Source organism: Rhinoraja longicauda, chromosome 38 (genome assembly GCF_053455715.1).
Source record: "Rhinoraja longicauda isolate Sanriku21f chromosome 38, sRhiLon1.1, whole genome shotgun sequence".
Classification (NCBI taxonomy): domain Eukaryota; kingdom Metazoa; phylum Chordata; class Chondrichthyes; order Rajiformes; family Arhynchobatidae; genus Rhinoraja; species Rhinoraja longicauda.
The window spans coordinates 15,450,818-15,472,814 of NC_135990.1; the positions used below are offsets into that span (position 1 = coordinate 15,450,818).

Genomic DNA, 21,997 nt, shown 5'->3' on the forward strand with positions numbered 1-21,997 from the left:
AGGAGGTAGTTGAGGCAGGTATTATCCTGATATTTAAGAGGCAATTGGACAGGTGCATGGATCGGACGGGATTAGAGAGTTTTGGGCTAAGCCTGGGCAAGTGGGACTATTGTAGATGGGGTATGTTGGTCGGCGTGGGCAAGTTGGGCCGAACGGCCTGTTTCCTTGCTGCATGGCTCTATGACAATGCCCAGTTTGGAATTCGAGGCTTGTGACCTTGTGACCAAATCATTGAATTCCAGAGGTTGGGGGGGGATGGACATCAAGGCAACACTTGACCGAGCATGGGACCAAAGATCCCCATTGAAAATGGAGGGAACAGGTAAACAAGCTGATGGTTGCTCTTAGATGAAATGGTGGGGTTGTTGATCATTGATCACAGCCCAGGATATCACTGCAGGGCAGTGGCCTCGGCCCAGTCGAGGCTCCGTCTGCTTCTTCCATCAAAAGTGAGGATGTTTGCTGCTGATTGCACAATGTTCAATTCCATGCGCAACTCCTCAGCAAATGAAGCAATGCATGGCTGCATGAAACAAAGCCTAGACCTGGAAGGGCACGCTCCATTAAGGGCAATGAACAGTTTTGCTGTAAAAGTGTCAAGCAATGACCATCTCCAACAAAACAAATATTGTGGCTGCATGAGCAGGTTGGAGGCAGGGTTTCCGGTAGCTAGTGACTTGCCTCCAGACACCCAAAGCTTTACCTCCATCTGTGCTGGAAGCACCACTTGCCTGGAGGTTTGATGCCATCCACTTTAAGATGCTCTATCCAGCACCCTAAACCTTCAGTCTGCCTACTACTATAGTTACACAGCTTGGCTACTCTGATAGCAGCCCCTGACCCTGTAAAGTCACAGTCTTACAGGCCCTTCAGCCCAACTTGCTCACACTGGCAAACATGTCCCATCTGCACAGGTCCTACCTGTCTGCATTTGGCCCATATCCCTCTAAACTATCCTATCCAAGTACCAATCTAAATGTTTCTTAAACGTTACAATCGTAGCTGTCTCAACCATCTCCTCCAGCAGCTCGTTCCATACACCCACCACACTTTGTGTAAAAAAAAAAAGTACCTCCTCAGGTTCCTATTAAATCTTTCCCCCTCACCTTATATCTATATCCTGTGTTTCTTGATTCCCCTACTCTGGGCAAGAGTCTCTGCGTTGACCCGATCTATTCCTCTCATGATTTTGTACACAAACAGGACCCGTCTACCAACAAGAAAAGCAAGGGCTTCAAATAATGGGGGCGCAAATATCATGACTTTGAAATATATTTTCCATATTCAGTGCAGGATTGTTTTCCATGGGGATATTGTGCTGAGACATCCCTGCCTGTGATGTGTGCACTATGGTGAATATCACTCCAGATGATCAGGACTTTGTTTTACTTTCTATCAGGTCATACAACAAGGAAACAGGCCCTTTGGCTCAATTTCTCCATACCAACCAAGCTGCCCCATCTAAGTTAGTTCCATTTGCAAGCGGCTAGTCTATAACCCTCTTCCTATCCATGTACCTGTCCAAGAGTCTTTAAAATGTTACTAGACCAAGTTGGGCCCAAACCTCTCCTGCATTGGTGCAGCACCCTCTCCTTCCCCCCTCCATCTCTCTCCCTCTCCCCCTCCCCTCTCCCCCTCCCCTCCCCTCTCCCCCCTCCCCTCTCCCCCTCTCCCCCTCCCCTCCCCTCCCCTCTCCCCCTCTCTCCCTGCTCCCCCTCCCCTCTCCCCCTCCCCTCTCCCCCTCCCCCCTCTCCCTCTCCCCTCCCCTCTCCCCCTCCCATCCCCTCTCCCCCCTCCCCTCTCCCTCTCCCCCTCCCCTCTCCCCCTCCCCTCCCCTCTTCCCCCTCCCTCCTCACCCTCCTTTCTCCCTCCCCCTCCACCCTCCTCACCACCTCCCCTTTCCATCCACTCCCTCCTCACCACCTCCCCTTTCCATCCACTCCCTCCTCCCCCCCTCTCCCTCACTCCATCCACCTCAACCCCCCTTATCTGACTCCCACCCCCTTACCTCCACCCCCCTTACCTCCATCCCCTCCCTCCCTCCCTCCCTAGGAGATAGATTTAAACTTTAAAATAACTTTAAAAATATAACACCGATTTCAACGAAACTTCTTCCATTAGCATCAAAGGGACAACGGTGAGTAAGGTGGGCCTAAAATTGTCGCGCTATCGTGTACCGTTTTGGCTGTAGTTCAGGAACAAACAAACAAACAAACGAGAGTTTTAGTTTATAGAAGTGCCTACATCAGTTACTTCCTCTGACAGCTTGTTCCATACACCCACCACCATCCCGTCCTTCGATTATTACTTTCAATGTGGGAGGTGGGAATAGCAAGCGCCTCCCTTCTTACATTGAGGGGGAACAGTTGTCCACGGTGTGAGTTGACTGAATGGTTTTGTGTTTGTGTACCTGTACAAGGGGCTAGAGGAGAGGCAGATGCCCAGAACATCACTGTGTTGGCCATGTGGATGATCGAGCACCCAGGCACGGAGGAGGATGATGAGCCACAGCCGACGGTCCCTGCAGATTCATGCTACGGGGCAACTGCCTCGGGCAATGGGGACAAGGCCCGAGACCAAGGCCTCCTGCAGTCACCTGAAATACCTGCTGCTGATGATGCCACTGAGGCGGAGGAAGGTTTCAGTGAGGGGTGAGTTGGTGACCGCCACCTCTTATGATTTATCTGCTCCATTTAAAGATGTTACAGAGTGAAAAACAAACTGATGAAGGAGCTTAGCGGGTCGAGAAGCTTCTGTGGAGGGTCCTGACGCGAAATGTCGACAGATCTTGTCCCTCTACAGATGCTGCTCACGTAGCTGACTTCCTCCAGTAGTTAGACACAAAATGCTGGAGTAACTCAGTGGGTCAGGCAGCATCTCAGGAGAGAAGGAATGGGCATCGTTTCGGATCGAGACCCGAAACGTCGCCCATTCCTGAAGACAGTTCTCGACCTGAAACGTCACCCATTCCTTCTCTCCCGAGATGCTGCCTGACCTGCTGAGTTACTCCAGCATTTTGTGTCTACCTTCGATTTAAACCAGCATCTGCAGTTTTTTTTCCTACACATTCCTCCTGTAGTTTGTTTATTGTTTCATCTGCAGTCGCAGTTCCATTGTACCTTTAGCAAATGGGAAATTCTAATGTACCTTATCTTCCCAAAATGAATAGATATAGAGTTCAAAATGTTACGTTTCACCTAACCACCTCAATTCTACTTTAATTGTGGTTTGAGGAAGGGCTTGGACAGCAACCTGTTGGGAGGTGTGGTGGCAGTGAGACTGTTCATTGTATCTTTGTATGTTATTAGCTTGGTTTGTTGTGTCTTTGGAAGTTAAAGGTTACATCTTGTTTAGTTTAGAGATACAGCATGGAAACAGACCCTTCCCATGCCTACCATGTAACATACACAAATATGGTCTTGGGGAGTTTCATTTTCTAAGATAAGGTTGAATGTTGTTCATAATAGAGGAAGATATTCAGCCTATTGAGTAATGTTTTTTCTCAGAGCATCTCGTTCTTTGAAGCTTTCCAGTGACCTGTTCTCTATCACATGCCCACCAACTCCAGAGCAGTAGGGACAAGGTCGCTGAGACTCCTGAGTAAGAAGGAACTGCAGCTGCTGGTTTATACCAGAAAAAGACACAAAATGCTGGAGGAACTCAGTGGGTCAGGCAGCATCTCTGGAGAAAAAGAATTGGTGACGTTTTGGGTCGGCCGTCTGAAAAAGGGTTCGGACCCGAAATGCACCTATTCTTTTTCTCCGGAGATGCTGGCTGACCCGCTGAGTTCCTCCAGCAATTTGTGCCTGATCTCCCCCCCCCCCCCCACCCCACCCCACCCCGAGTTACTCCAGCATTTCGTGTCCATCCTCAGTGTAAACCAGCATCTGCAGTTCCTTTCTACACATTCTGTCTGCTCCACTGTGAAGTCCCCTTGAGGTATGCCTAATTTGAACACGTTCTCCTCCTCTCTCAGGGAGTCCTGCAACACCCTCTCCCATTGCTCCCCCACTGTGGAGTCGAAAGAAGGGTTCCGACTCACAACATCACTTTTTCTCCACAGAAGCTATCTGATCGGCTGAGTTACACCAACATTTTGTGTCGTCTAAATTCGCTGAAAATACTGCACCTTTGTGCCACCTTTTCGCTCAGAAACACATATAAATGGCCATCACAACACTGCTTGTGAACTGGGAAGGATAGGAATATTTATTCTGTAAACCACAATCGCCTTCCTGCCAACTTGAGAATCAAATACAACTTAAAATAGAAAAGGCTTGCATTTGTATATCACTTCACCACAACAGGGTATTTATGGATCCCACTCAAAGTCCTGTCTCTGTCATGATAGGAATAGTGGCAAATAGTTAAGTATGTTGGTTACAAGTTTCCATTTGTGTTCATATTGTAGGAAGAAATGTTGTGCTATACCTGTCCCCTTTACTCAGACAGGCACAGACACAAAATAAAACAGCTCGTATATCAGTGGCGAGTCTATCGAACAAGTAGATAGGTGTATTGAAGGCCTTACCAGTGCGCACTGAGAAAATATTCGACAATACCTTTTATTTAAAAAAAAAAGATTTTTAAAGAAAATAATCTTTAACTTCTGTTGGCCCATTGCTGATTGAAGTTGGAAAACTAACTTGAGGAGAGAAAGATTTAGAACCAGTTTCTTCATTTATTAAGGCAGTTGCTCTTAGCAAATCACTCAACTCTTCTCAGAAACGTTGCCAAATCAGAACGGATCAAAGAACTGGTGTTGGTGTACATTTGCAACTTCCATAATACCTCCTTCCTGTCCTGAATCTGTCTCCTGCAACTGAATTTGAAGGGGTGGATGAGAGAGATGTTCGTTGACTGAAATATTGATATCCTCTGTAATATTCTGACACCTAGGCAGTCAATCCTTGGTTGACCTCTGTTTTTTGTCTCTTAATTATGCAGCTGTGGACCTGGGGCTGAAGACCATACTTTGCCAAGATCTTTTAATTCATGCTTGACTGAATAACAAATTGTTATCGACTTTCCACTCGGGCTGAGAAGGTCATAAAATAAGCTGTTATCAACTCTTTGCCCAGGCTAACAAAAATAAACTGCTTGTAAGCGCCTTTAAAACGCTGACAAACGTGTTGCTATCAATCCCTGCTAAAACCTTCTTTGAAGCTGCTAAACATCTCATTGTGGCAATCTGGCTTAAAACAACTTACAGCTTCTCCAATGTCCTGCTCGCAATGACCCACAATACACCTGGGTCCACAACAGAGCCCGGCTCTTTATTGTCCCATGCATGTTAATTATGATTGCAGCATTGTTCATATTTCTTTCAATTTAACGTTCCATAATTTAACATAACTTATATGCCAGTTCGGAGCATGGTGATTCATTATTTCCTGCGTTTTTTAGTCTTTCTACATTTAATATAACTTTTCTAAGATAGCAATGTATCAAATCGTTTGTGGTTATTTTTTTTAGAGGCATCCCGAATCCTTAAGTGTATTGATTTTTAGAGTTGGATCTTTACAGCACAGAAGCAAGCTTTCTGCCCAACTCACCTGTACCTAACCATGCTAGTCCCACTCGCCTGACCATTTCTGTCTAAACATGTACCTGTCTCAATGTCTTTAATGTCGTCGTTGTACCTGTCTATTCCAATTCCTCTGCCAGTTCGTTCCATGTACGCACCAGCTTCAATGTTGAATATAAATTATCCTCAGGTCCCTTTGAAACATTTCCCCTGCCACCTAAAACCTACTCCCTCTAGTTTTAGATTTTCCTATCCTGGGAAAAGGTGTGTGGTGTTTCACTGTATCTGTGCCCTTCATGATTTTATATCTCTCCAAGGTCATCTCTCAGACTTGTGATCCAAGGAAAGCAATCCCAGCCGCCTCCTTCTAGCTCATACTTTCCAGACCTGAATACATCCTCAATTTCTTTGCACTTTTTCCAGTTTGATGATTTCCTTTCTGGAGTAGAGCAACCAGAATTGTACACAGTACTCCAAATGTGGACTTAACATCATCCTGCACAGCTGTAATATTGTGTCCTAAATCCTGCACCCGGTACCCTGACAGATCAATGTAAGTGCGAGAAACACCTTCTACATCACCCCTGTCCACCTGTGTCACCAACATTGAGCTGAGCATCTGTACCCTAGGCCTATGTTCTACAATACTCCCTGAGATCCTGCTATTTACTGTGCAAGTTCTGCCCTAGTTTGCCCTACCAAAATGTAACAACTCCCACTTATCTGAATTCAACTCCATCTGCCATTCCTCGTCCCCTGCCAAGTTGATCAAGATCTCATTGTGTTCGGAATTTCTAATTTATCCTTTTTTTTCTTAAAACAAACGCGGCTTAACCTTACAATGACGCCAGTGCTGTTTGTCTGTTAAAAATCAGCTTTTAAAATGTTCCCTGTTTTAATAAAAATGTGTTTGCAGCCCCGATGGACTGGATCAAGAGGAGAACGGGTCAACGGCCAGTGTACCTTCTTCCCGAAGCCGTTCCACTGTCACTAGGAGGCAAAAGTTTGAGTTGGCAGCCCGGACACTGTTGGCACGTGCAGGTGATTCAAGTATTCCTACACAGAAAACTCAAGACCATCTGTGGCTTCAACTGAATGGAGAAGGTGTTTCATTTTCAGTTAAAAAATGACGCTTTGAAGGCTGGGTAGTAGCAGATTGAGGAGGGACCTGATAGAAGTGTAGAACATTATGAGAGGCATCGAGAGGGTAGACAGTCAAAACCTTTTCTCGGGGTGGAAATCTCAAGGACTAGAAGGTATCATTTTAAGGTGAGAAGGGCAAAGTTTAAATAGACAATAGACAACAGGTGCAGGAGTAGGCCATTCGGCCCTTCGAGCCAGCACTACCATTCAATGTGATCATGGCTCATCATTCACAATCAGTAGCCCGTTCCTGCCTTCTCCCCATACCCCCTGACTCCGCTATCCTTAAGAGCTCTATCTAGCTCTCTCTTGAATGCATTCAGAGAATTGGCCTCCACTGCCTTCTGAGGCAGAAAATCCCACAGATTCACAACACTCTGACTGAAAAAGTTTTTCCTCATCTCCGTTCTAAATGGCCTACCCCTTATTCTTAAACTGTGGCCCCTGGTTCTGGACTCCCCCAACATTGGGAACATGTTTCCTGCCTCTAACGTGTCCAATCCCTTAATAATCTTATATGTTTCGATAAGATCCCCTCTCATCCTTCTAAATTCCAGTGTATACAAGCCTAGTCGCTCCAGTCTTTTAACATATGACAACCCCGCCATTCCGGGAATTAACCTAGTAAACCTACGCTGCACGCCCTCAATAACAAGAATATCCTTCCTCAAATTTGGAGACCAAAACTGCACACAGTACTCCAGGTGCGGTCTCACTAGGGCCCTGTACAACTGCAGAAGGACCTCTTTGCTCCTATACTCAACTCCTCTTGTTATGAAGGCCAACATTCCATTGGCTTTCTTCACTGCCTGCTGTACCTGCATGCTTCCTTTCAGTAAATGATGCACTAGGACACCCAGATCTCATTGTACGTCCCCTTTTCCTAACCCTAAAGTAGGTGTGCGAGACGTATTATTTTACACGGGGTGGTTGGACGCGCTGACACGTGTAGTGGAGGCAGATACGATAGTGGCATTTAAGAGGCTTTTAGATAGGCACTGGGTTTGTAGGGAATGGAGGGATTTGAGTCACGTGCAGACAGAGGAGATTAGTTTAATCTGCCATCACAGACATAGTGAGTCAAAGGGCCAGTTCCTGTGCTGCACTGTTCCGCGTTCTCGTACTGTGATTACTAATTAACCTTGAAGGTATTTATTCACAAAATGCTGGAGTAACTCAGCAGGTCAGGCAGCATCTCGGGAGAGAAGGAGTGGGTGACGTTTCGGGTCGAGACCCTTCTTGGTCTCGACCCGAAACGTCACCCATTCCTTCTCTCCCGAGATGCTGCCTGACCTGCTGAGTTACTCCAGCATTTTGTGAATAAATACCTTCGATTTGTACCAGCATCTGCAGTTATTTTCTTATACTAATTAACCTTGCTTCATTGCAGTTTACTCTGTTGACATATTTAAGTCAATTAATCTATTTTAACACCATTTTTCAATGGTCTTTAAAAAGGATTACTCTTTTATGTAACTTCTGCAAAAGATGAAAATATAACTGAAATATTTCTTTTTTTAAAAATGTGTTTAATAATTTGATAAAGCATTTATTTTACAATTGCAGCAGGTCTGTATCGTTCAGTTCAGGCTCATCGAAATCAAAGCCGGCGAGAGGGGACGTCAGTGCCACAAGATCCAGGTGCCCTCTATGACTTCAGCCTTGATGAGGAATTGGAGATTGACCTAGACGATGAAGCAATGGAAGCCATGTTTGGTCAGGACTTTGCGAGCGATAGTGATATATTGGGAATGTGGATTCCAGAGGTATTGGACTGGCCGACATGGGTGTGTGGCTGCAGCCTCTGCTGCTTTTGCTTACTTGCTTCGAGCTTGTGCTTCACAATTGCTTTGACTGTGTGGAGTAACTTTAACCCTTGTTGATCATGTTGTTAAAAATTGGAGAAAACAATCTTAACTCTGGAAAGATAATATCGGTGGAAAACATATTAGAAACGTAGAAAAATAGGTGCATGAGTAGGCCATTCGGCCCTTCGAACCAGCACCACCATTCAATATGATCATGGCTGATCGTCCAAATTCGGTACCCCATTCCTGCTTTTTCCCCCATATCCCTTGATTCCTTTAGCCCGAAGAGTTGTATCTAACTCTCTCTTGAAAACATCCAGTGAATTGGCCTCCACTGCCTTCTAGAATTGAGACGCATGATTTGTTCTTGGGGAAAAACATCAAAAGGCCTTAAGCCCAGAATTTAGTTTAGTGTAGAGATACAGCACAGAAACAGGCCCTTCGGCCCACTGACCAGCGTCACCCCATGATCCCTGTACACTAGCACTATTCTACATACCAGAGACGATTTCTACCAAAGCCAATTAACCTACAAATGTGCACGTCTTTGGAGTGTGGGAGGGAACCGGAGCTCCCGGAGAAAACCCACGCGGTCACAGGGAGAACCTGCAAACTCCGTACAGACAGCACCCGTTGTTAGGATCGAACAACGGCAGCGCAGCGGTAGAGTTGCTGCTTTACAGCGAATGCAGCGCCGGAGACTCAGGTTCGATCCTGACTACGGGTGCTGCACTGTAAGGAGTTTGTACGTTCTCCCCGTGACCTGCGTGGGTTTTCTCCGAGATCTTCGGTTTCCTCCCACACTCCAAAGACGTACAGGTATGTAGGTTAATTGGCTGGGTAAATGTAAAAATTGTCCCTAGTGGGGTGTAGGATAGTGTTAATGTACGGGGATCGCTGGGCGGCACGGACTTGGAGGGCCGAAAAGGCCTGTTTCCGGCTGTATATATATGATATGATAACCCATGTCCCTGGCGCTGTAAGGCAGCAACTCTACTGCTGCGCCACCTTAGTGGCCCAAATGAGCTTTTGGGCTGTAACCTTGCTAAAGGCGCAGTGAGAATCCCACTATATCTACAGTTATCAATATCTTAAAACAGCAGAGGAACAGATGGAGTTCAAAGGAAATTTGGGGCTAAAGAATTACACTGCCCACGTGAAAGCTATGTAACCTTCTGCCTCTCAACATTAGACATCCCCTTGCACAAAAATTGTTGCTTTTTCCTGAAATATATTAAAAAAGCTGCAATTGAAGCCATAATGAGCCTGACTTGGCTGGTGCTTTAACCCCACCTTCCTGAGTTGTAGTTTTACGTAAAGGTTGAAATGTCATATGAAGAAAGATTGGAAAGACTAGGCTTGTATTCACTGGAGTTTAGAAGGATGAGAGGGGATCTTATAGAGACATATAAAATTATAAAAGGACTGGACAAGCTGGATGCAGGAAAAATGTACCCAATGTTGGGTGAGTCCAGAACCAGGGGCCACAGTCTTAGAATAAAGGGGAGGCCATTTAAAACTGAGGTGAGAAAAAACGTTTTCACCCGGAGAGTCGTGAATTTGTGGAATTCTGTCACAGAGGGCAGTGGAGGCCAATTCACTGGATGAATTTAAAAGAGTTAGATAGAGCTCTAGAGGCTAGCAGAATCAAGGGATGTGGGGAGAAGGCAGGCACAGGTTACTGAGTGTGGATGATCAGCCATGATCACAATGAATGGAGGTGCTGGCTCACCTATTTTCTATGTTTTATTCTTTGCATGTTTCTCTTCAGCTGTATATTTTACAATAACAGTTTCCCTCTCAACTGAGAAGATTATTGGTCAGTTTGCATTAAGCAAAGAAATCTATTCTCGTCATCAACTCTAGTCTGAGTTAAATATGCAGTTTCTTTGAAACCAGGATTTTCTCATTTCCTAAAATCGAAATGCTACCTGACAAAAATGCTTCTTCAGTAACGTTGGATGAGAGCAATAAAGTCTACATTAGCAATGCCATGAATCTCAGACGAATTCACCCACCACCTCTAGTTTCCTGTAGCTGTAAACTCTATGATTTCAAAATGATGGTGTCAAATACCTTTGGTACTAAACGATGCTGAGATAAGCCAGGTCCTTCATTGAAACAAACTTCCACTTGTATGACACACTTCATGATTTCCCCCAGGGCTTGTCGGGCAAATAATCACTTTTATAGTTCAGTCATTGTTGTAATGTAGGAAGCATAGCAGCAAATTTGACGGTGTGAGCCAAAAATAGCCAATATGTTTGAGATGGCAGGCATGAAGCAATCACATGCTATCCTGCTGGCCACAAATAAGGTGACATTCATATTAGATAGAGACATAAACTTGGTGTTCCATCAATACATTCATCCACCATTGAGTGTCTTTGAACCTGTTGCCTTGTTCTTAATGGCTTTAATTTTGGTCCACAGTTAGCAAACTGAAGGTTCAATGTTAATCACCCATTTTTGATGTTGGTGTTCTGATTTATTGTGGTTCTCAATTGCTTCCCAGTTTTACGAGAGCCGACGCCTGTTCCTTGGGGCTTATCTGTCATCACTTGCAGCAGATGGGAACAGGTTTATAGAACTCTTGTTACTTTGTCTTAAGAAGTAATTTTCAGAATCGTGACATTTGTTCCAATATAGCAAGAAATAGGAAGACATTGGGCAAAGAAAGGGCAGCTGGGTAGGTAGCTGAGAGCATTCTACAATACAGTCAGGCTGCAGAATTGATACAAAAGGGGATGTTTATTCTTCCTTATTCCACTGTTTCGTTCTCAATAATGGCCTAGGCTCCATTCAAAACAACCTTCACTATGTTCTAACACCTTCAGCTGGTTGCTCCTATTCCATCTGACTCAGTACTAGCAGCTCTCAGTGCCAGTGGCTGCAGTGGTCCCCCAGTGCAGCACATTCATGCTGGTTACAGAATATAAATAATGCATTACTCAATTACTTGCATTTTCCACAAACCACTGTTTCCTCTCATTCTGCATTAATCTAGGACTTGTGCATTTACAAATTGCCTGCCAGATCCCTTTAGCTTCATCATTGATCTGTGTGTAACGGGTGTAGGGGAACACCTGCAGCCACACAGCACCCAATCTCTAGTTTTCTTCAAATCAGTCCAACACATGGAGCATGTATCATTCAAAAAATGAAGAATCCTCGCAGGATCATCTCTTTCTGAAATAATACTAACATTTTGCCTTTGATTGCCACACATTAAAAAATGCTTTTGATTACTTTTAGAAATCAAATTGTAGAATTTCTTTGTGAATTTCTGCTCAACACGGCCCTTTGTCTATCTGCAGCATGTTTGTGAGTCTGACGAGCGGGACGAATTGGTCATCTGTGAACTTTGCGACGCCAATGTAACGCAGTTTAACCATCACATGAAGAAGAACCACCCCGGCTGTGGGCGCAGTGCCAATCGGCAGGGCTACCGGAGCAATGGGTCTTACGTTGATGGGTGGTTCGGTGGAGAGTGTGGGAGCGGCAATCCGTATTATCTCTTGTGCAACAGCTGTAGAGACAAGTACCTTGCTACAAAGAGCAAGACCAAGGTCCCAGTTTCGGAAAGGTAAGGGAAGATCAATGGAAGTGCTTTCAAGTAAAAGGTCGTCACATAATCCACCTCCTTAAAAATTCCAAGGAATGTTTCTAACATTTTTCCATGAATTCCATGAGAAGAAACTTTTTCACCCAGAGAGTTGTGAATTTGTGGAATTCTCTGCCACAGAAGGCAGTGCAGGCCAGTTAATTGGGTGAATTTAAAAGAAACATAGAAAATAGGTGCAGGAGTAGGCCATTCGGCCCTTCGAGCCTGCACCGCCATTCAATATGATCATGGCTGATCATCCAACTCAGTATCCTGTACCTGCCTTCTCTCCATACACCCTGATCCCTTTAGCCACAAGGGCCACATCTAACTCCCTCTTAAATATAGCCAATGAACTGGCCTCAACTACCTTCTGTGGCAGAGAATTCCACAGATTCACCACTTGCTGTGTGAAAAGAGAGTTAGATAGAGCTCTAGGGGCTAGTGGAATCAAGGGATATGGGGAGAAGGCAGGCACGGATTACTGATTGTGGATGATCAGCCATGATCACAATGAATGGCGATGCTGGCTCGAAGGTCCAAATGGCCTCCTCTTGCACCTGTTTGCCATGTTTCTATGTTTTATTCTTTGCATGTTTCACTTTAGCTATATATTTTACAATTATAATCAACTGAGAGGATTATTGGTCAGTTTGCGTTAAGTAAGTCACTCGAAGGGCCAAATGGCCTCCTCCTGCACCTTTTTCTATGTTTCTATGAAAATTGGCTCCTTTAACTTTATAATTATTTTTTGCTGGCTACCTGAAGGGTGTAAGTTATATGGAGAAATGTTTTAGTATTTAATATATTTCTCTTTGAAAATTCTCACCACTCTATTTTTAAATGTTGATACCCATAAATCTCAAGCCGATGCACTAATAAATCCAAAGATTTATATTTCTGAATTTGTTCACAAGGATATGGGCTTCGTTGGTTTGGCCAATATTTATTTTCCATCCTTAACTAACCTTGCAAGGAGACTTCACGATAGAAAAGAGTCACCCACAGTGGTTTGAGTCTGGAGCCACTTGCAGACCGGGCGTGGGTAAGATGGCCACATTTCCCTCTTGAAATATCAAGAATCGTCCACATAGTTAACGTTGCTGAAGCCAACAGGTCACAGCTGTTTTGTAAAGGTACTTGGATCTACACTTAAAATTAGTGTAATAGACTAATTAGCACCTTCTGGATGGAGAACCAGTTACTCATTTCCTCCTTAATCCTCCTTAACCCTATGCAGTAAGTATTATGTGCACTGATTCAATTTCAATCAAAGTATAAGAAAATAACTGCAGATGCTAGTACAAATCGAAGGTATTTATTCACAAAATGCTGGAGTAACTCAGCAGGTCAGGCAGCATCTCAGGAGAGAAGGAATGGGTGACTGAAGAAGGGTCTCGACCCGAAATGTCACCCATTCCTTCTCTCCTTGAGATGCTGCCTGACCTGCTGAGTTACTCCAGCATTTTGTGAATAAATACCTCCAATTTCAATCAAAGATGAATTATACAGGAGAGTAATGAAATTGCTGCAAGTTTAGTTTAGCTCTTCTGTGTTGTCCTGAGTCCACACAGGCCAGTGATCCCCGCACATTAACACTAAGGAACATTTTTACATTTTTCACATTTATACCAAGCCAATTAACCTACAAACCTGCACGTCTTTGGAGTGTGGAATGAAACCAAAGATCTCGGAGAAAACCCATGCAGGTCATGGGGAGAATGTGCAACCTTCATACAGATAGCACCCGTAGTCAGGATTGATCCCGTGTCTCTGGCGCTGTGAGGCAGTAACTCTACCGCAACGCCACCGTACTGCCCAAGTTCCTCGATGTCTGTGTTTTCGTTCCGTACCCAGACTTGCATTGTGACAACAACAGAGTGTAGACCACACCTGGAGGCTGCTTCCATGATGTTGGTTTAAGCATGTGTGACCTCTGGATACTGGAGGCCTGTCATGATGTTTTGAGGCCACCTTCTTTATTACTGCAATGGAAGTAGTCCGTTCCTGGAGCCCTGAGCTGGGAATCCTCATTGACTGTTGTGACAACTTTCCCTTGGGGACCTACAACAACACCTGCCTACTTTCACTACCATTCCCCCACCCGACAGCCCTCCACTCCCCCTTCCCCATCACAATCTCCAGCCAAACACCCCCTGACCCTTGAGGCACCACCAAAAGCTGATCACCTTTCCACAACTCCACCCACAACGACATTGAAATAGTTGGTCAGATATATTTTGTCTGATGATTTCGGGTTTGTTTTACAGATACAAAGGCCAGGCACCTGATCTGATAGGCAAGCAAGAGAGCATCTATGAAGGTAATCAATCACTGATCAATTTTGTATTGTATCCAGAACCAGGGGCCACAGTTTAAGAATAAGGGGTAGGCCATTTAGAATGGAGATGCGGAAAAACGTTTTCAGTCAGAGAGTTGTAAATCTGTGGGATTCTCTGCCTCAGAAGGCAGTGGAGGCCAATTCTCTGAATGCGTTCAAGAGAGAGCTAGATAGAGCTCTTGAGGATAGCGGAGTCAGGGGGTATGGGGAGAAGGTAGGAACGGGGTACTGATTGAGAATGATCAGCCATGATCACATTGAATGGTGGTGCTGGCTCGAAGGGCCGAATGGCCTCCTCCTGCACCTATTGTCTATTGTGTTGCACTGTCTAATTGTACTGTACTGTATCGTATTGTACTGCACTGTCATCCTCTGTCTATATGTTCTGCATCTGTATGGCACTGTGGCCCCAGGAGGCACTCTGTTTCGTCCCATTCGTTGCATGATCTGTAAGGAGTGGAATGACAAATAAACTAACTAACTAACTTAAATCCAGCTGAAACGTCATCAACCTTTCACCAGAGACTGTCTTCCCTGCTCAACATTTTCTATTTTTGTTTAGAACTCATTCATTTAAATTGATGGATATAACCAAATACATTATGCAGATTACGATACTTTAGTATTTTTAGTTTCATTTGAGGATGAAAAGTGTCTCATTCCTGATTTTCCCCAAGTCATGTGAGTGAATGTTGGTGGTACTACTGTGTCCTGGTATTCCCACTGTGCCACCGTGAACAAGCACAAATGATGCACGCGAGTGATATACGATCCACTTCCCAACAGAGGAGTAGCATTCGCCTATCCAAACCCTTACTTGTGATACGGTGTGGAAACAGGCCCCTCGGCCCAACTTGCCCACACTGACCAACATGTCCCATCTACACCACTCCCACTTACCTGCGTTTGGTCCATATCCCTCTAAACATATCCTATCCATGTACCTGTCTAAATGTTTCTTAAACGTTGCATTAGTTACTACCTGCCTCAACCACCTCCTGTGGCAGCTTGTTCTATACACTCACCAAAGAAAGTTACCCCGCAGTTCCTCTCCCCCCCCTCTCACCTTAAACCTATGTCCTCTGGTTCTCGATTCCCCTACTCTGGGCAAGAGACTGTGCGTTTACCCGATCTATTCCTCTCATGATTTCATACACCTCTATAAGATCATGCCTTATCCTCCTGCGCACTAAGGAATAGAGTCATCGCCTGCTCAACCTCTCCTTTTGCTCAGGCCCTCGAGTCCTGGCATCATCCTCATAAATCTTCTCTGCACCCTTTCCAGCTCGACAACGTCAAACTAGTCCCATTAAACGGTGGCTGATTTGTACCTGTCTTCATCCGTTGGCTGGCAAAAATCATCAATTAGCTTTAAAGTTATTAATTGGGTTATTATCTGCTACTGTGTGTTGGAGAGTGTTCATTGTTTCCTGAAATTTATACCCTCGTCTCTGGTATTATTTTTATGTCCTGCCTGCAACCTGTTCAGTGCTTCTGTATTATTCATGTTATATACTCACGGGAACTAAATGCAATGTGATCGAATGCAAGATTAGGCACAGGTTCCGCATAACCTCACTCCCTTTCACTTTTATCCCTTCAGAAATAAACCCTAGTACTTGTTTTGCCTTTTTTCCACTAATAAAGTCAATTGTGCAGTGATTGTTGTGTTCAAATAATTTTAATTACTGTCTCTGCTATGTCTAATATTTTGTTTTACGTTCCTTGAGTTAATTTCATTGTACCTCTTTGTGTCACTGATTTTTTTTAAATTCCTAATCCCTTCATTTTTCTTATCCTGCACTCCTTTCCCTCAATTTAGAAGGATGAGAGGGGATCTTATCGAAACGTATAAGATTATTAAGGGGTTGGACATGTTAGAGACAGGAAACATGTTCTCAATGCTATGGGAGTCCAGAACAAGGGGCCACAGTTTAAGAATAAGGGGTAGGCCATTTAGAACTGAGATGAGGAAAAACGTTTTCAGTCAGAGAGTTGTGAATCTGTGGAATTCTCTGCCTCAGAAGGCAGTGGAGGCCAATTCTCAATGCATTCAAGAGAGAGCTAGATAGAGCTCTTAAGGATAGCGGAGTCAGGGGGTATGGGGAGAAGGCAGGAACGGGGTACTGATTGAGAATGATCAGCCATGATCACGGTGTTGGCTCGAAGGGCCGAATGGTCTCCTCCTGCACCTATTGTCTATTGTCTATAATTGCTCCCCTTATTCATCAGCGTATAGTTTGTTCTTTCCTGACATATTTCCCACTGGATATCTTTTTAGAAAATGTTCCCTTGTGGTTCTGCATGGTGTTGCATATATTATTGCCCATAATATCTTCCCAATTTTTTGGTCAACTCCCTAAATTTAGCCCTCCTCACGTCAGTTCACCTCTTCTTTGTCGTGCTCTTTGTCGTGTCATTCCCTGTCATCATTATTTTGTTGTTCTTGCAGAAGACTGGGATATGTTGGACCTTGATGAAGATGAGAAGCTGACCGGAGAGGAAGAGTTTGAGATGTTAGCAGGGCCCCTTGGCCTGAGTGACCGCCGAATCGTTCCCGAGCCGGTGCAGTTTCCTGACAGTGATCCACTGGGAGCCTCTGTCGCCATGGTGACAGCCGCCAACAGTATGGAAGAGACTCTCATACAAATAGGTTGGTCTCAAAAGTTTACAGTTTAGTTTAGAGATACAGCGCGGAAACAGGTCCTTCGGCCCACCGAGTCCGCCAGCGACCAGCGATTTTCCCCGTACACTAGCACTATCCTACACTCTAGGGGCAATTTACAATTTTTACCGAAGCCAATTAACCTACAAACCTGTACGTCGTTGGAGTGTGGGAAGAAACCGGAGTACCTGGAGAAAACCCACTTGGTCACGGGGTGAATGTACCAACTCCGTACAGACAGCACCCGCAGTCAGGATAGAGCCCTGGTCTCTGGCGCTGTACGGCAGCAACTCTACCGCTGCACCACTGTGCCGCCCGATCTGTAAAGTAAAAATAAAAATTGTTCAAGTCGGGTTGCTGAAGTGTGAAGATGGACCATAACCAAAGCCGATTCCAAACATAGATTATTTTCTTTCATTCGTGGACTGTTGCTGCTGAAAATTATAAAAATAATTTGTAATTGGCAATATAAATTATAAAATCAGTGACGGAAATTATGTAGTATTTTCCATTGGTATACAAATTCCCTTCTCAAAACAAATTGGGCTTCCACTGACTTTTGATAGTGGTAGCTTTGCAAGGAGATGTTATGGTGCTGTATTATAACCATTCATTATAACTATGCTTTGCACGCTGACCGTTGGCTATTCCCATTGCACAACCTTCAAACTTTACATATATTTTAATTCCCTGTTTTGCTTATTAGACAATAGTTGCAGGAGGAGGCCATTCGGCCCTTCGAGCCAGCACCGCCATTCAATGTGATCATGGCTGATCATTCTCAATCAGTACCCCGTTCCTGCCTTCTCCCCATACCCCCTGACTCCGCTATCCTTAAGAGGTCTATCTAGCTCTCCCTTGAATGCATTCACTCCACTGCCTTCTGAGGCAGTGAATTCTACAGATTCACAACTCTCTGACTAAAAAAGTTTTTCCTCATCTCCGTTCTAAATGGCCTACCCCTTATTCTTAAACTGTGGCCCCTTGTTCTAGACTCCCCCAACATTGGGAACATGTTTCCTGCCTCTAACGTGTCCAACCCCTTAATAATCTTATACGTTTCGGTAAGATCCCCTCTCATCCTTCTAAATTCCAGTGTATACAAGCCTAGTCACTCCAGTCTTTCAACATATGACAGTCCAGCCATTCCGGGAATTAACCTGGTAAACCTTCGCTGCATGCCCTCAATAGCAAGAATATCCTTCCTCAAATTTGGAGACCAAAACTGCACACAGTACTCCAGGTGCGGTCTCACCAGGGCCCGGTACAACTGTAGAAGGACCTCTTTGCTCCTATACTCAACTCCTCTTGTTATGAAGGCCAACATTCCATTAGCTTTCTTCACTGCCTGCTGTACCTGCATGCTTCCTTTCAGTGACTGATGCACTAGGACACCCAGATCTTGTTGTACGTATTGGCTTTTGACATCACTTCTCTCCATGGTGCTTGATCTGTTCATTGTCTTTGAGCCAATGTTGTGCGATTGTTGGGCTGTAAGAGTAACTTGAGTGATCTGAAAGGGGAAATGTGATGCATTTTGTGGAGCAGAGAAGGTTAGCCAACAGGAGAGCTTCATCAAGGGAGCGTGTTTATTGTCTCAGTAATGACACTCCACAAATGCTGATGCCACAAAATAAAGAACTTGCTTTTACACAGTATCTTTCATAGCATTGGAGACCTGAGGTAGTCCGCAGGTAAGCACTATTTGGAATATAGATGGCTACCATTGCGTTGAATCACATGCCGTATGTACTCCTTGCACCTGCAAATCATTGTACGTCTTTATATCCTTGGGTCTGAAGGAGGGTCCGAAACGTCACCTATTAGTCCTTTTCTCCAGAGATGCTGCCTGAGCTACTCCAGCACTATCTTCGGTATGAACCAGCAACTGTTGTTCCTTCCTACACACTTTATATCCCTTCTGCGCCTTTCCATTTCTGCTGGTAGACACAAAACGTTGGAGTAACTCAGCAGGTCAGGCAGCATCCCTGGAGAGAAGGAATGGGTGACGTTTTGGGTCGAGACCCTTCTTCAGACTGATGTCAGGGGAGGGGGCGGGTCGCAGAGATTCTGCCTGACCTGCTGAGTTCTTCTCTCCAGAGATGCTGCCTGACCTGCTGAGTTCTTCTCTCCAGAGATGCTGCCTGACCCGCTGAGTTACTCCAGCATTTCGTGTCCACCTTCGATTTTAACCAGCATCTGCAGTTTGTTTTCCTACTCCTTTCCACTTTTCTGCTACTTTTCTCACAATGCAAGATAATTTTCATCTTCTCTGTTTAAGGTTGCCTTGGATCGGTAGATAAATATTCATCGGGTCGGATCACGCTTGGAGAACAGGCCGCTGCCCTGCTCAACCCACACGACCGGGTGATGGCCCTGAGGAGAGTGACGGCGGCAGCACAGGTGCTTCTCGCCAGGACCATGGTGATGAGAGCTCTTTCACTGCTCTCAGTCAGGTGAGAGCATTCGCCTTTGTACCAAACTGTTGCTTGCTTAGTCCTCCACTGATCTTCTCCTGGATCTTCAAGCAATTAGTTATTTTCTTTCTGCTTTTCAATGACATTTTAGTCAGAGGGTGGTGAATCTGTGGAATTCTTTGCCACAGAAGGATGTGGAGGCAAAGTCAGTGGATATATTTAAGGCAGAGATAGATAGGTTCTTGATTAGTACGGGTGTCGGAGGCTATGGGGAGAAGGCAGGAGAATGGGGTTAGGAGGGAGAGATAGATCAGCCATGATTGAATGGCGGAGTAGACGATGGGCCGAATGGCCTAATTCTACTCCTATCACTTATGATCTTATGATCAACTGCTTGAAATCCATTTTGGAATGCAAAATTTCAGTGCTTCTGTATTCTTATACATTATGCCAAAATGAGCCAAAACATTATGGCCACTGACAGGTGAAGTGAATAACATTATCTTGTTACAATGGCACCTGTCAAGGGGTGGGATATATTAGGCAGCAAGTTGATGTGTTGGATGCAGGAGAAATGGGCAGGAGTAAAGACCTGAGCGACTTTGACAAGGGCCAAATTGTTATGGCCAGACGACTGGGTCAGAGCATCTCTGAAACGGCAAGGCTTGTGGGGTGCTCCCGGTCAGCAGTGGTGAGTACCTACCGACAGTGGTCCGAGGAGGGACAAACCACAAACCGGCGACAGACAGGGTGTTGGGTGCCCAAGGCTCATCGATGCGCGAGGGCAACGAAGGCTATCCCGTCTGGTCCGAACCGACAGAATGTCGACTGTGGCACAAGTCACAGAAATTGTTAATGGTGGTCACGGGAGGAATGTGTCACAATACACAGTGCATCGCACCCTGCTGCATATGGGGCTGCACACGGAGGACCAACAGCATATTAGGCAGGTGGTCATAATGTTTTGGCTCATCGGTGTATATAATATGACTCACTGGATTGAATGGAAGATTTGGCACTGGCTTAGCATAATCTCTCTACCTTTCACTTTTATCCCTTCAGAAATAAACTCTATGCAATAACATTTTTATATCAACTGCTTGAAATCTTTTTTGGAATGCAAAAGTAGTTCTTCTTAATCCATGATTGTGCCCGGCATAATTTACGAATTTGCATTTTCATAGCTTGTGATATCTGCCGTGCAAGAGTCTCCAAAGACTTGACGTTGTGGTGCTTTTGTCATGCACAAGTGGATGCTTATGTTGGACAATGTGTCAGTGCAACTCCTTAGCTCCAGTGTGAAAGGGTATAAGACATCCTATTCTCACTGCCCCAGCATATTACCCAACAGCGCAGCAAGGAATGGGCCCACAATGTTTGTGTTGAACATGATCAGCTAAACTGATTCATTTGTCTGCACATGATCCATATCCCTCTATCCCCTGCACTTCCATGTGCCTTTGACAGACAATGTGTCATGTGTTCACAAGACTTCCTAATAGCTTCTGAAACACCACTATCACATCTACCTCCATCACCACCCATGCATTCCATGCCCCACCACACTCTGTGTAAAAATAAATCTTGCCTCACACATCTCCATTAAACTTTCCCCTAAAACCTTTCTAGTGTTGGACAAATCCAGTCTCTGCATAAAAACACTGTTATTTACGAAAACACTTGTTTCAACTCACCAAAGTAACTTCCATCAATTAAACAAAGTCTTCCATCAATTAACCAAATGTATCAAATCATCATGGAAGTCTCAAAAATTGTAAATATTCATCAATCAGACAAATTGGCTCATAACATTGCTCAAATAAGTGTGAACAGTTGTATCAGTTCAAATCTGACTTGGAATTTGGCATACAAATACCTCAAAAGGCATTTAATATGGATCATTTCTATAAATAAATGGCCATTGATGGATTACTTAACAGCTGAACTGATTCAGTTCTTTCCCTAGATCCCATAACTTTAAAATTGAAATCTTAATTGCTATAGAAAATCTCAGCAGAAAGTGCTTAATATAAAATGGAAGTGGTAAAGAAGTCTTGTCAAAGAGAAACATGAGATTGTCCCCATTTGTTGTCGTTTTATTTCAATTAAAGGGTATAATACATGTTTGTTGGTAACTGGCAATTTTTCTTTCTCCAAACCAGAACTTTTCTTTGTTTCTGTGTTTATCGGGAGCATGAAAAATTAATCAAAAGAATGTTATTTGAGCCTGCTTTGAGTAAATCCCACCACATATTATAGCTTTAACATTTTGATGTAAAAGTTCTCACTTTTTACACAATTCCTGCTTAATGATGTGTCAAGGAGCTCAGTTGATTCACAAACGAATGGCTCGAAGCCATTTGCAATGGGGAAAATGCATTCTAAAGATAATTACCTATTTTTATATCATTTTGAAGGCCAATGTGTCTTCATATCTGTCAGGACGATAGAAAACTAGCATTAATTTCATTAATGCCACAGATTCAAGAAAT

The 21,997-nt window shown here is 44.4% G+C and overlaps 1 protein-coding gene across 6 annotated transcripts in view; it reads left to right on the forward strand.

Annotated features, from left to right (window-relative positions):
• Nucleotides 1-21,997, forward strand: part of herc1 (HECT and RLD domain containing E3 ubiquitin protein ligase family member 1) — a 242,837-nt gene that overhangs the window by 159,899 nt on the left and 60,941 nt on the right. For 3 of the 6 annotated variants that reach the window (XM_078430008.1, XM_078430010.1, XM_078430011.1), the window contains exons 42-48: nt 2,420-2,651; nt 6,444-6,631; nt 8,237-8,457; nt 11,796-12,064; nt 14,353-14,405; nt 16,876-17,076; nt 19,370-19,544. In XM_078430008.1, the coding sequence (XP_078286134.1) occupies nt 2,420-2,651; nt 6,444-6,631; nt 8,237-8,457; nt 11,796-12,064; nt 14,353-14,405; nt 16,876-17,076; nt 19,370-19,544 (1,339 nt within the window). The remainder of the gene's footprint in view (nt 1-2,419; nt 2,652-6,443; nt 6,632-8,236; nt 8,458-11,795; nt 12,065-14,352; nt 14,406-16,875; nt 17,077-19,369; nt 19,545-21,997) is intronic. The other 3 variants (XM_078430009.1, XM_078430012.1, XM_078430013.1) reach the window with 3 other exon arrangements.